This window comes from Pseudophryne corroboree, chromosome 2 (assembly GCF_028390025.1).
Source record: "Pseudophryne corroboree isolate aPseCor3 chromosome 2, aPseCor3.hap2, whole genome shotgun sequence".
Lineage (NCBI taxonomy): Eukaryota > Metazoa > Chordata > Amphibia > Anura > Myobatrachidae > Pseudophryne > Pseudophryne corroboree.
Genome location: NC_086445.1, coordinates 716,314,193 through 716,329,020, shown reverse-complemented (window position 1 = coordinate 716,329,020; position 14,828 = coordinate 716,314,193). Strand labels below are relative to the sequence as shown.

At 47.6% G+C, this 14,828-nt stretch overlaps 1 protein-coding gene across 1 annotated transcript in view; it reads right to left on the bottom strand.

The window, feature by feature from the left end:
• ATP5PB (ATP synthase peripheral stalk-membrane subunit b) overlaps window positions 1-14,828 on the bottom strand; it is a 61,816-nt gene that overhangs the window by 6,863 nt on the left and 40,125 nt on the right. The window contains exons 4-6 of the mRNA XM_063955356.1: window positions 11,855-12,018; window positions 7,526-7,651; window positions 5,982-6,161 (exon numbers count right to left, since the gene is read on the bottom strand). Of these exons, the coding sequence (XP_063811426.1) occupies window positions 5,982-6,161; window positions 7,526-7,651; window positions 11,855-12,018 (470 nt within the window). The remainder of the gene's footprint in view (window positions 1-5,981; window positions 6,162-7,525; window positions 7,652-11,854; window positions 12,019-14,828) is intronic.

Below are 14,828 nucleotides of genomic sequence, written 5' to 3'. Positions count from 1 at the left end.
ATCCGGAGCCACGAGTATAGTCCTTACTCCTGTCCTTCTTATGATTCTCAGTACCTTGGGTATGAGAGGCAGAGGAGGGAATACATACACTGACTGGTACACCCACGGTGTTACCAGAGCGTCCACAGCTATTGCCTGAGGGTCCCTTGACCTGGCGCAATACCGGTCTAGTTTTTTGTTGAGGCGGGACGTCATCATGTCCACCTTTGGTTTTTCCCAACAGTTCACAATCATGCGGAAGACTTCTGGGTGAAGTCCCCACTCCCCCGGGTGGAGGTCGTGTCTGCTGAGGAAGTCTGCTTCCCAGTTGTCCACTCCCGGAATGAACACTGCTGACAGTGCTATCACATGATTTTCCGCCCAGCGAAGAATCCTTGCGACTTCCGTCATTGCCCTCCAGCTTCTTGTGCCGCCCTGTCTGTTTACGTGGGCGACTGCCGTGATGTTGTCCGACTGGATCAGCACCGGCTGACCTTGAAGCAGAGGTCTTGCTAGGCTTAGAGCATTGTAGATGGCCCTTAGCTCCAGGATATTTATGTGAAGTGATGTCTCCAGGCTTGACCACAAGCCCTGGAAATTTCTTCCCTGTGTGACTGCTCCCCAGCCTCTCAGGCTGGCATCCGTGGTCACCAGGACCCAGTCCTGAATGCCGAATCTGCGGCCCTCTAGAAGATGAGCACTCTGCAACCACCACAGGAGAGACACCCTTGTCCTTGGTGACAAGATTATCCGCTGATGCATCTGAAGATGCGACCCGGACCATTTGTCTAGCAGATCCCACTGGAAGGTTCTTGCGTGGAATCTGCCGAATGGGATTGCTTCGTAAGAAGCCACCATCTTTCCCCGGACCCTTGTGCATTGATGCACTGAGACTTGGCCTGGTTTTAGGAGATTTCTGACTAGTTCGGATAACTCCCTGGCTTTCTCCTCCGGGAGAAACACCTTTTTCTGGACTGTGTCCAGGATCATCCCTAGGAATAGAAGTCGTGTCGGGATCAGCTGCGATTTTGGAATATTGAGAATCCAACCGTGCTGGCGCAGCACTATCTGAGATAGTGCTACTCCGACTTCCAACTGTTCCCTGGATCTTGCCCTTATCAGGAGATCGTCCAAGTAAGGGATAACTAAAACTCCCTTCCTTCGAAGGAGTATCATCATTTCGGCCATTACCTTGGTAAAGACCCGGGGTGCCGTGGACAATCCAAACGGCAGCGTCTGAAACCGATAGTGACAGTTCTGTACCACAAACCTGAGGTACCCTTGGTGAGAAGGGTAAATTGGGACATGTAGGTAAGCATCTTTGATGTCCAGAGACACCATATAGTCCCCTTCTTCCAGGTTTGCAATCACTGCCCTGAGTGACTCCATCTTGAATTTGAACCTTTGTATGTAAGTGTTCAAGGATTTTAGGTTTAAAATTGGTCTCACCGAGCCGTCCGGCTTCGGTACCACAAATAGTGTGGAATAGTACCCCTTTCCCTGTTGTAGGAGGGGTACCTTGATTATCACCTGCTGGGAATACAGCTTGTGAATGGCTTCCAATACTGCCTCCCTGTCTGAGGGAGACGTCGGTAAAGCAGACTTTAGAAAACGGCGAGGGGGAGACATCTCAAATTCCAATTTGTACCCCTGAGATACCACCTGAAGGATCCAGGGGTCCACTTGCGAGTGGGCCCACTGCGCACTGAACTTCTTGAGACGGGCCCCCACCGTGCCTGAGTCCGCTTGTAAAGCCCCAGCGTCATGCTGAGGACTTTGCGGAGGCGGGAGAGGGCTTTTGTTCCTGGGAACTGGCTGTTTGTTGCAGCCTTTTTCCTCTCCCTCTGCCACGGGGCAGAAATGAGGCGCCTTTTGCCCGCTTGCCCTTATGGGGCCGAAAGGACTGCGCCTGATAATATGGCGTCTTCTTAGGTTGAGAAGCTACCTGGGGTAAAAATGTGGATTTTCCAGCAGTTGCCGTGGCTACCAGGTCTGATAGACCTACCCCAAATAACTCCTCCCCCTTATAAGGCAATACTTCCATGTTTTAGAATCCGCATCACCTGACGACTGCCGTGTCCATAAACCTCTTCTTGCAGAAATGGACAGCGCGCTAACTCTTGATGCCAGTCGGCAAATATCCCTCTGTGCATCACGCATATATAGAAATGCATCCTTCAAATGTTCTATAGTCAATAATATACTGTCCCTATCTAGGGTATCAATATTTTCAGTCAGGGAATCCGACCACGCCAGGCCCGCACTGCACATCCAGGCTGAGGCGATTGCTGGTCGCAGTATAACACCCGTGTGAGAGTATATACATTTTAGGATATTCTCCAGCTTTCTATCGGCAGGTTCCTTTAGGGCGGCCGTATCAGGAGAGGGTAGTGCTACCTGTTTAGACAAGCGTGTGAGCGCTTTATCCACCCTAGGGGGTGTTTCCCAACGTGCCCTATCCTCTGGCGGGAAAGGGTACGATGCCAATAACCTTTTAGGAATTATCAGTTTTTTATCGGGGGAAACCCACGCCTCATCACACACTTCATTTAATTCCTCGGATACAGGAAAAACTACAGGCAGTTTTTTCTCACCAAACATAATACCCTTTTTAGTGGTACTTGTATTATCAGATATATGCAATACATTTTTCATTGCTTCAATCATGTAACGTGTGGCCCTAGTGGAAGTCACGTTTGTCTCCTCATCATCGACACTGGAGTCAGTATCCGTGTCTGTGTCTGCCATTTGAGGTAACGGGCGTTTTAAAGCCCCTGATGGCGTTTGAGACCCCTGGACAGGCACAAGCTGAGTAGCCGGCTGTCTCATGTCGTCAACTGTCTGTCGTAAGGAGCTGACACTGTCACGCAATTCCTTCCACAAGCTCATCCACTCAGGTGTCGACTCCCTAGGGGGTGACAACTGTATAATAGGCAATTGCTCCGCCTCCATCTCATTTTCCTCCTCAAACATGTCGACACAATCGTACCGACACACCGCACACACACACAGGGAATGCTCTGATAGAGGACAGGACCCCACTAGCCCTTTGGGGAGACAGAGGGAGAGTATGCCAGCACACACCAGAGCGCTATATATATACAGGAATACCACTATAAAATGTGCTTTTCCCTTTATAGCTGCTGTTAGTATAAAACTGCGCCAAATTAGTGCCCCCCTCTCTTTTTTTACCCTTTTCTGTAGTGCAGGACTGCAGGGGAGAGTCAGGGAGACGTCCTTCCAGCGGAGCTGTGATGGAAAATGGCGCCTGTGTGCTGAGATAGGCTCCGCCCCCTTCTCGGCGGCCTTTTCTCCCGCTTTTTAGGTGAGTTCTGGCAGGGGTTAAAATACACCCATATAGCCCTGGGGGTTATATGTGGTGTATTTATGCCAGCCAAGGTGTTTTACATTGCTGCTCAGGGCGCCCCCCCCTAGCGCCCTGCACCCTCAGTGACCGGAGTGTGAAGTGTGCCTGAGTAACAATGGCGCACAGCTGCAGTGCTGTGCGCTACCTTGTTGAAGACTGATGTCTTCTGCCGCCGATTTTTCCGGACCTCTTCTTGCTTCTGGCTTTGTAAGGGGGCCGGCGGCGCGGCTCCGGGACCGAGCTCCGAGGCTGGGCCTGTGTTCGGTCCCTCTGGAGCTAATGGTGTCCAGTAGCCTAAGAAGCCCAATCCACTCTGCACGCAGGTGAGTTCGCTTCTTCTCCCCTTAGTCCCTCGATGCAGTGAGCCTGTTGCCAGCAGGTCTCACTGAAAATAAAAAACCTAAAACTAAACTTTTCACTAAGAAGCTCAGGAGAGCCCCTAGTGTGCACCCTTCTCGGCCGGGCACAAAAATCTAACTGAGGCTTGGAGGAGGGTCATAGGGGGAGGAGCCAGTGCACACCAGGTAGTCCTAAAGCTTTTACTTTTGTGCCCAGTCTCCTGCGGGGCCGCTATTCCCCATGGTCCTTACGGAGTTCCCAGCATCCACTAGGACGTCAGAGAAAAACGGTTGCATATACCCCTGTCTGCTTACGATTTTGGCTTATGTAAGATTTAATTGACATGTGAGATGAACTAGATAGTACACCGATCTAGCAAGGATTGACTTGCCTGCACAGTATCTTTTCTTGCGATACCGACCTGGCGGGACCACGCATCGGGATAGAATCGGGATCGCAAGTGGCATAACACCTTGCGAATTGCAGTAACTTTTCTTGCGATTTTGACTATATAGTAAAAATCGAAAGAAAAAAAATCTTACAGTGTGTACACACCATTAGATACAGTGTTTGGGAAGTGTTGAGGATTCAAAATCATCCTATTTTCTTTGACCATTACAGAGGAACCAGTGGCACATCTTGCAAACAAACTCTGGGCTACCTGATAGTTGAGGACGAATCATATAATATACAGTGGTGCTTGAACATTTGTGAACCCTCAAGAATTTTCTGTTTCTGCTGAAATTTGGCCTCAAACTACCTCATATTGTCACACAAGTCCTAAAAGTAGATAGAGAACCAAATTAGAAGTACTCATTTTATTATTGAGGAAAATGATCCAATATCACATAACACTGAATGTCAAAAGTATGTGAACCTTTAGGCTTAGCAGATATTTTGAAGATGAGATTAGAGACAGGTATTTTGAATCTATCGGATGATAATCAGGCGTGAGTGGACAACCCGTCTTTTTAAAAGAACACGGATCTATCAAAGTCTGATGCTCACAACACGTTAGTGGAAGTGCCTCGTGCCACGAACAATGGAGATTTCTGAGGAACTCAGAAGTGTTGTTGATGCTCATCAGGATGGAAAAAGTTAAAAAACCATCTCTAAAGAGTTTGGACTCCCCCAACCAACAGTCAAAAAGGTAGTGTACAAATAGGGGAAATTCCAGATCGCTTTTACCCTCCTCAGAAGTGGTTGACCAACAAAGATCACGCCTAGAGCAAGGCGTTTAATTGTTCACAAGGTCACAAAGGAACCTACGGTAACCTGTAAGCAACTGAAGGCCTCTCTCACATTAGCTGTTAATGTTCATGAACCCATCAGGAAGACACCGAACAATGGGAGGATTGCAAGGAGAAAGCTGCAAGTTTGTTAAAGATCACATGTACAAGCCAGAAGGCTACGGGAACAATTTTTTGTAAACAGATGAGCCCAAAATAGTGCTTTTTGGTTTAAATGAGAAACGTTATGTTTGGAGAAAGGAGAACACTGTATTCCAGCATAAAAAGCTCATACCATCTGTGAAACACAGCGGTGGTGGTATCATGGTTTGGGCCTAGTTTGCTGCATCTGGCTCGGGACAACTTGCCATCATTGATGGGTCGATGAATTCTGCATTATACCAGAATATTCTAAAGGAAAGTAACAGGACATCTGTCCATGAGCTGCATCTCAAGACAACGACCCAAAGCACACAAGTCAGTCATTCAACAAAAGAATGGTTAAAGAACAATACACTAAAAGTTTTGCAATGGCCAAGTGAACGACCTGACCTTAATCCAATCGAAATGTTGTGGAAGGACCTGAAGCGAGCAGTTCATAGGAGGAGACCCACCAACATAACAGAGTTGAAGCTGTTTTGTATGGAGGAATGGTGCAAAATTCCTCCAAGCCGATGTTAAGGACCAATCAACAATTGCCGGAAACATTTACATGCAGTTATTGCTGCGCAAGGGGGTCATACCAGATACTGAAAGCAAAGGTTCACATACTTTTGCCACTCACAGATATGTGATATTGGATCATGTTCTTCAATAAAAAAAAAAAAGGTACACATCTAATTTGATGGTCTCATTTGTTTGATTTGGTTCTCTTTATCTACTTGTAGGAAATGAAAATTTGAGGTAGTTTGAGGCCAAATTTCATTAGAAATATAGAAAATTCTGAAGGGTTAACACACTTTCAAGCACCACTGTAGCTACCGATATCTTTCAAGAGACATAACAGGGACTAAAGTGAAGTATCTTGCAACTAAACATGCATAATACCACTAGATGTATTATATTACCTGTTGTGGTGAAATGCTTTGCACCACATTCTTTTCTACCCAGCTGATCATATGCTCCTGCTCCTTGTTGCGTAGAAGGTTCTGCAGAGCCACCTGGTAGTCTAGACGCTTTTTAACTTCATTATAAACAGTCAGCAGCCTCTCCCTGTAGTTTATTTCCAGTAGCATGGTCACATTGTTCTTTGAATTAGCAAAAAACAAAAGTAGATAATTACAGTAGATTATTGGCCTTTCCTTTACTTTAAAAGAAAAAAAAAAAAAACTGCATCAGTAACGGGGTGTATATATATATATATAAACGGGTGTAGCCATTCACACACAAATATATTTCCCCATACAGTGTCACATTCCAAGACTGTCAGAATTGATTACCAAATTGAAACTGGACATCATGTCTTGTGCATGCATAGGGATGCGGTCAAGATGCCGGCAGTTGAAATACCGACACCGGGATCCCGACACCCAAACTCTGAATGGGTCAGGATCCAGACCCCGGAATCCCGACAACCAGCATCCTGACCGGAAGTATCCCTGCGATCTTTGATTTGGGGATGGGGCTTGGGTTAGGTTTAGGCGTTAGGGTTGGGCTGCGGAGAGTGTGGGTCAGAGTTAGACACCCTCGGTGAGGTTAAGATTAGGCTGCAGGTGAGGGATGTTTAGGATTAGGCTGCAGGGGAGGGAGGGTTAGGTATAGGCAGCTGGGACGGGTTAGAAATAGGCACCTCCGTTGGGGGGTTTAGGCACAATTGGGGGAGGTTAGGGTTAGGCTGCAGGAAGGGAGGGTTAAGGGGTGGGGAGAACACCCCTTACTCACCCCTGTTGGTCTTCTCATCAGCGGGATTCCGGTATCAGTATTACAACCGCCGAGATCCCCTGAGCCAGGATATCATACTGATCCCCATGCATATGTATGTGTGTGAATGCATAGAACACTATTTATCACATCACAAGTTGCTAGCGTATGCTAATATATGCTTTTACATGGTAGCAAATGTGCATGGCCAAATTTAATAGAAGCTAGGTTGGAAAGGTCTCGGTCAGCATTAAATGGTACAACACAAGTGAACAGAAAATAAATGCCTAGCCCCTATGCAGGGCACTGACTCACTTCCATGCCCCTGACTAAACTTGGGCAGCTAATATGCAATAAAGTCTCAAAGTCCCTCAATCTGTTCAAATAAAGTTGAGCTGGCCTCTGGCTTCTCACATACAGTCTCAGCCCTGCTCCTGCAGAGTAATATAGGCTCCGGCCTACTGACATTCAGGCTCTCTGACCTGGCTTCTTCTCAGCAACACATAGCCCAGTCCCACTGCCTTACAGGGAGAATCCTGGCCACCTGGCCTGCTTCACTCTGACTGTACCACTTCCACTTGGGCTCTGTCTCACTTACATTGTACAGTGGAAGACTAGTTGGTCTACCTCTGCACTTTTAAAAAGGTATACCAGAGCACAAACCCCACTTGTCCTACACAGCTGAAACAGAAGCTTCAGTGACTCCCTCCAGACATTTTACATGCTAATTTTATATTTTATTAAAACTTACCCTCTTAGCATCAAACAGATAGTGCCGCCCTTCAGCTCTCCATTGTTCTTTCTTTTCTCCATCAATAAAAGTTTGAAGGTCATTTATAGCCGCAGCTTTCACAGCTTCAGCTTTTGAAACTTTTTCCTGGAAAACAGGAAAAAATTTTAAAAATAATTAGTACTATACATCGAAATGGTCATCTGAACAAAAGGTGTGTGTGTGGCCTTATTTAACCCCCTCAAAAATGCTATAGGAAACCATATGAGATACAAACACATTACTTTTACACCGCAGTAATATCCTGTGTTATCTGGAAAATAGACCAGCTGGATATGGGGCGATGATGTTTTTATATAGACTTATAAAAGGCAAAACCATGCCTTGTAAGCGTTTGCCCCTTTAAAAAAAACGCCCGATTTCAGCCAGCATCCCACACGGCCGCCGAACTCGGGCGGCATTACATCCAGCCCAGGATCATTGTTATCAATTTTAGGTGATGTCAACAGATCAGCTTTGCCCTCCAATGTTGATAACAGAGCAATCAGCCGTAGTTTGATTGGTCTAAGTATCAAGAAATGCAAATTAATTTTACAAAGTGAATATATTAGCACCGACTAGCGCCACCAACTGAGCTATACATTTAACATTCATTTCAAAATCAAAGTAATTTGTGATAGTGTGATATGGAGCCTGATTCCGAGTTGCAATATTATGCAAACGGTGCTACAAACTCCTTCCCTTTGTGCATCCAAGCAGTTGAATGTGCAAGGACTGGGACGCCCACTTTTAGCTTTCATGCACACTGTAATACGGATTGGTGGTATATGAGGATGCACCATGGAAACTTGCTGTGCTTCTGAATGCAGTCGCTTGCACTGGCACAGCTGCAACACTGCCATAACGCCCACTGAATGAATCATCTCTGCCTGTATTTCTAGCCACCTGCCAAGTACTCATCACTTTCCCACAATTCAGATACAGTCTGTCTCAATCGCTACAACGTCTTTGGCCATACACCGTCCGTACCAGTCCGACTCCAGTGAGCATGTCCGAGATCTCGCGAGCATCACAAGGATCTCCTGTGCAGCCCAGAGCAGGCAGCTGCCACAGCCAGGGACAGAGCTGACCGTTCATTCCTTGCCGTGTACATTGGGAAATATCTTAACCACTTAACTGGCACGGTCAGATTAAATGCGACCGCGCCACCCCACTGTGTCTCACAGTTCTTGATGAGATCAATATTTTTTAAATACTTTTTAAATTATACTGAATAAAATATTAAAATAAAATGTAAAAAAAATTCAACCATATAAAACTGTTTTGAAGGGAAAACTTGTCAGTTAAGTGGTTAAAGATAGCAGCACCAATAATGATATTCGCCCCTGTCATTTCACACACATCCCCATATAACGTGCGCTGAAACCACTTCTCTCCCATAACACCGATTAATACAGCTACCCCTTACTACTGGGATATCTGCGGTGTCTCTCTTTCATACTAAACCAGGATGTTGTTAAGTTCTGTATAAAACTTTTTGCTACACACATTTGGAATTGCATCACTGAAACAGAAAATGAGGTTCCTATACAGAGTTGTCCTCATACACCTAGCAATGAGAGGACTGCCTCTTAATTGCAATGAGACAAAACAACTTCACAGGGCTGTACTGATGCATTTTTTTTTTTTTTTTAAACACTTGTATACCTGTGTGCTAATGAGTCTGAATCTGTATAGGACGAACTTGGTGTGAGAAAAAAAAAAAACTGCTGCCTTGTAGTGGTTTGTATACAGATTCAGTCGCCCACAGATATAAAAGTCAATTAATCAGGGCAGCATCATGAAGAGGTTTTGCTGTGTCGCGATTAAGGCGCAAATTTGCGTGGTAGAGAAGCTCAGCGCAAGCCAAGTTGCATGAGACCTGGTGCGCCAGTAAGAAACATTACACCTATAGTGTATGAGGACACATCTGTATGTCATCAGGTGGCAAGTATAGCAAGCTCACATCCAGAGGCGGATTGGTACTTCGGGATTTCGGGATGGATTGCCGGCGAGCTGTACTCCGTCCTTTCCATTGTGGCTGCACTCACTCTATCCCTCTCCTCCCCTGTCACAACTGCAGCCGCAACTCAGGCTGGAGCCGCTACTTTGAAGTTCTTGGATGCCGCCCACTATGCAAATAGCTCAGCCACAGCCAGCGCAGTGAGGGGCGGGCATAATTATCACACATATCCCGACAGGCGGCCTCTCACTGCGCTGCTGCGGCTGAGTTATTTGCATAGTGGGCAGCACCGTGCTGGAACCAGCCCAAACTACCACAGAACGCCAGGCTCAGATAGAAACCCGGAGCTGCGGGCATGATGGCTTATAGCTGCTGTATGTTTTAATACTGCGCCTAATTAGTGCCCCCCCTCTCTTTTTTTAACCCTTTCTGTAGTGTAGTGACTGCAGGGAAGAGCCAGGGAGCTTCCCTCCAACTGAGCTGTGAGGGAAAATGGCGCCAGTGTGCTGAGGAGATAAGGCCGCCAAAAAGGGGGCGGAGCCTATCACCCGTTTTTCTGTATATTCTGGCAGGGGTTAAATGCATCCATATAGCCCAGGAGCTATATGTGATGTATTTTTTGCCATGTAAGGTATTTATATCATGTTTTATTGCGTCTCAGGGCGCCCCCCCCAGCGCCCTGCACCCTCAGTGACCGGAGTATGAAGTGTGCTGAGAGCAATGGCGCACAGCTGCAGTGCTGTGCGCTACCTTATTGAAGACAGGAACGTCTTCTGCCGCCAATTTTTCCGGACCTCTTCGCTCTTCTGGCTCTGTAAGGGGGCCGGCGGCGCGGCTCCGGGACCCATCCAGGCTGGGCCTGTGATCGTCCCTCTGGAGCTAATGTCCAGTAGCCAAGAAGCCCAATCCACTCTGCACGCAGGTGAGTTCGCTTCTTCTCCCCTTAGTCCCTCGATGCAGTGAGCCTGTTGCCAGCAGGTCTCACTGAAAATAACAAACCTAAACTAAAACTTTCACTAAGAAGCTCAGGAGAGCCCCTAGTGTGCACCCTTCTCGTCGGGCACAGAAATCTAACTGAGGCTTGGAGGAGGGTCATAGGGGGAGGAGCCAGTGCACACCAGTTAGTCCTAAAGCTTTCTTTAGATGTGCCCAGTCTCCTGCGGAGCCGCTATTCCCCATGGTCCTTACGGAGTCCCCAGCATCCACTTAGGACGTTAGAGAAAAACAGCTTCCGACCTTGGCTGCTGAGCCTGGACACTGGCGCCAGCAAACCTAGGTAAACAGGAGGGGGCCCTGGCTGCAGCCAACATGAGAGTTCTCTCCAACCCCACACTGACACACACATATACACAGCCCCCTGCATACAGTCCCACACACAGCCCCCTGCCCCATGCACCCTGTACCCAGCACCTCACATGCTGCCACCTGCATCCAGCATCTCACACTGCACCCAGCTCCACACACTTTGTCCCCTGACCCAACTCCACACACTTTGCCCCCAACACCACACACACACACACACACACACACACACACACACAGCCTCCCACACCACACACACAGCCCCCTGCACCTCTCACACACACACACACACACACTGTCTCCTGCACCCAGCACCTCACACACACACAGCCCCCTGCACCCAGCACCTCACACACACTTTGCCCCCAGTACCCAGCATCTCACACACACTGTCCCCTGCACCCAGCACCACACACACACAGCCCCCTGCACCCAGCACCTCACACACACAGTCCCCTGTACCCAGCACCTCTCACACACAGTCCCCTGTACCCAGCACCTCACACACACTGTCCCCTGCACCTCCCACACACTGTCCCCTGTACCCAGCACCTCCCACACACAGCCCCCTGCACCCAGCACCACACACACTAACACAGCCGCCTGCACCCAACCAGAATTGTTGTTGGGCGTTCTAGGCGGTTTTCTAATCAGACGCAGGATTCCAGCATTTGTAGATAATGACAGCGAGCGTCTCAGTCCTCGTCATTCATACACACGGATGTACACCAGGGAGCTGCATTAGCATAAAGCAGCAGACGCAATTTCTGTAAAAGTCCCAAGGAAGGCTGAATCAGGCCCTATGAGGAGTGAGTTTCCTGCCCTGCGTTCTCAGACTCCGCCTCCATCCAGAAATTTCCCGGGCTGGTTTTAATCCCAATCCGCCCCTGCTCACTTCAATGTGCTATATTTAATTTCAACAATTACTAATGAGTAAACTGGAAAAAGTGGAGCATGGAGGATGCAAATATAAATTTAACAAGAGGCAAATGTGAAACCATTTCATAGTGGTAACAATACACAGAAAGAATGAACGAATCACTTACTGCGTTAAGCTTGTCGAGGAACTCTGCCATTTTAGGACCAAACTTCTTGACAGAGTAGACAACAACACATCCCATAGAAAGCATTGCAACAGTTTCATGATTTATAACATATAATTCTTTAGACAGGAGGTAGACAAGGAGACCAGTGCCAAACATGTACGGACCTATAAATACAAACAAAAATAAGAGGAAAATAAAATGACCTACTGCAGAATTTATGTACTGCAGTATTACATACTGTGGATGTTTAGAAAGTTGTTAGAGGAGCTCGATAAACTGAATATCTTGTAAAACAGGACAACATAAAAATTTAAAAACTTTTAGAATTTTCACCTGTGAGCCGTCCAATATTTTGTAAGGAAAAAAAAAAAAAGAAAAAAAAAAAAAAGGAGTTTTATGGTAGACTTACCATTGTTAAAGCTTTCTGCGAGGTACACTGGTTCCACAGGGAAACATGGGGGTGTAAAGATGGATCTTGATCCAGGAACCAACAGGCTAAAGATTTAGAATATCCCAGGATGCATTGTGGGGCCTCCTCTATAACCCCGCCTCCAGGCACTGTGAGCTCAGTTTCGTTAACCAGTCCAATGCAGGAGCAGGTAAAAGAAGGTAGATGTTAGTCACATAGAACCACGTTCTCACGACAGGAGAAGGGACTAGCGGCTAATGCCATACAAACCCATAGAAGCTAGGTGCGTCAGGGCGGGCGCCCTGTGAAACCAATGTACCTCGCAGAAAGAGATTTAACAATGGTAAGTCTACCATAAATCTCCTTTTCTGCAGCGGGGTATATTGGTTTCCACAGGGAAACATCGAGGATGTCCTAAAGCAGATCCTCATGGGAGGGGATGCGCCGTAGCGGGTACGAGAACCCGGCGTCCAAAGGAAGCATCCTGGGAGGCGGAAGTATCAAAGGCACAGAACCTAATGAACGTGTTCACTGAAGACCACGTAGCCTCCTTGCACAACTGTTCAACGGACTCGCCTCGGTGTGCCGCCCAAGAAGGTCCAACAGATCGAGACGAACGGGATTTAAATAGCAGCAGGAGCTGGAAGACCAACCTGTACATATGCTTGAGCAATCACCATTCTAATCCATCTGTCCAAATGTTTGCTTGTTCGCAGGCCAGCCAAGTTTGTGAAAATCAAAAAAGTACAAAAAGGGTATCTGACATCCTAATAGAGGCAGTCCTCTCTACATAAACACGGAGAGCCCGTATCACATCCAAAGACCATTCTTTAGATGACAAACCAGAAGAGATGAAAGCCGGAACCACAATCTCTTGGTTAAGGTGAAGAGATGACACCACCATGGGCAAATAAATAACCAGGGCGAGTTCTAAGAACTGTCCGATCACGGTGAAATATCAAAAAGGGAGGATGACAGGACAGAGCGCCCAGGTCTGTCACCCTTCTAGCAGAGGTAATAGCCAGTAAGAACAGGACCTTGACCGTGAGCCATTTAAGGTCCACTGACTTAAGAGGTTCAAATGGAGACTCTTGCAGGGCATTCAGAACAACAGACAGATCCCATGGAGCCACAGGAGGGACATAGGGAGGCTGAATCCGTAAAACACCCTGAGTGAAAGTATGAACATCAGGAATAGACGCAATTTTTCTCTGAAACCAAACTGACAAGGCAGAGATATGAACCTTGAGGGAGGCCAGATGAAGGCTTAAGTCGAGGCCTTGTTGCAAAAAAGCAAGAAGTCTGGAGGTACTGAATTTGTAAGCATCGTAATTCTTAGCAGCACACCAGGTGAAGTAAGAATTCAAGACCGCCGGCTTGTGGGCCTTCAGCATATAGTTTGGATAACCGCCTCGGAGAATCCTTTGACCCTCAGGAGTGAAGCTTCAAGAGCCACGCCGTCAAAGCCAGTCTGGCCAGGTCCGGGTAGACACAAAAGTGCCCTGACTGAGGTGATCTGGGCGTTGAGGAAGTAGAAGAGGACGCTCTATCGATAGACCCTGTAGGTCTGAGAATCAATGCAGTCTGGACGCTCTATCGATAGACCCTGTAGGTCTGAGAATCAATGCAGTCCGGACCACGCTGCAGTGACTAGAAGTAGTTTTCCTCCTTCTTGTTTGAACTTCCGCAGTACCCTGGGAAGGAGTGACACCGGAGGGCACACGTAGGGCAGCCAAAAGTTCCATGGAATTGCCAGTGCGTCCACGAACGCTGCTTGAGGATCCCTGGTTCTTGATCCGAAGACCGGAACTTTGTGATTGTGTCGAGACAAAATCAGGTCCACATCTGGTAGACCCCACTTGTCCACTAGGAGTTGAAAGACTTCCTGATGAAGACTCCACTCTCCGGCGTGCACGTCCTGACGACTGAGGAAATCCGCTTCCCAGTTAAGGACTCCCGGTATGAACACAGCCGATATTGCTGGTAAATGGCGTTCCGCCCAACGAAGGATTTTTGACACTTCCACCATTACCATGCGGCTTTGAGTGCCGCCTTGATGTATGGCATTGTCTGACCGTACTTGAACAGGCCTGTTCTGTATCAGAGGCAGGGCGAGAAAAAGCATTGAACGACACCCGCAATTACAGAATGTTTATTGGGAGGAGTGATTTCTCCTTGGTCCACCGACCCTGGAAAAAGTGTTGCTCCAACAACGCGCCCCAACCCCGTCAGACAGACGTCCGTAGTCAGTAGGACCCAGTTGGGGATCCAGAAGGGACAGCCCCTGCTCAACTACTGGTCCTGTAGCCACCAGGTCAGCGACAGACGAATATCCAGAGTCAAGGAAATCATGCGTGACCTGATCCGATGGAGCAGGCCATCCCACTTGGAAAGGATTAACCTCTGCAGAGGGCAGGAATGAAATTGAGGGTACACTACCATGTCAAAAGCCGACACCATGAGGCCTAGTACTTGCATCACCGAGTGTATCAACACTCGAGAGAGGAAGCATCTGATCCTGTCCTGAAGCTTCAGAACCTTCTCTGGAGACAGAAAAAGCCGTTG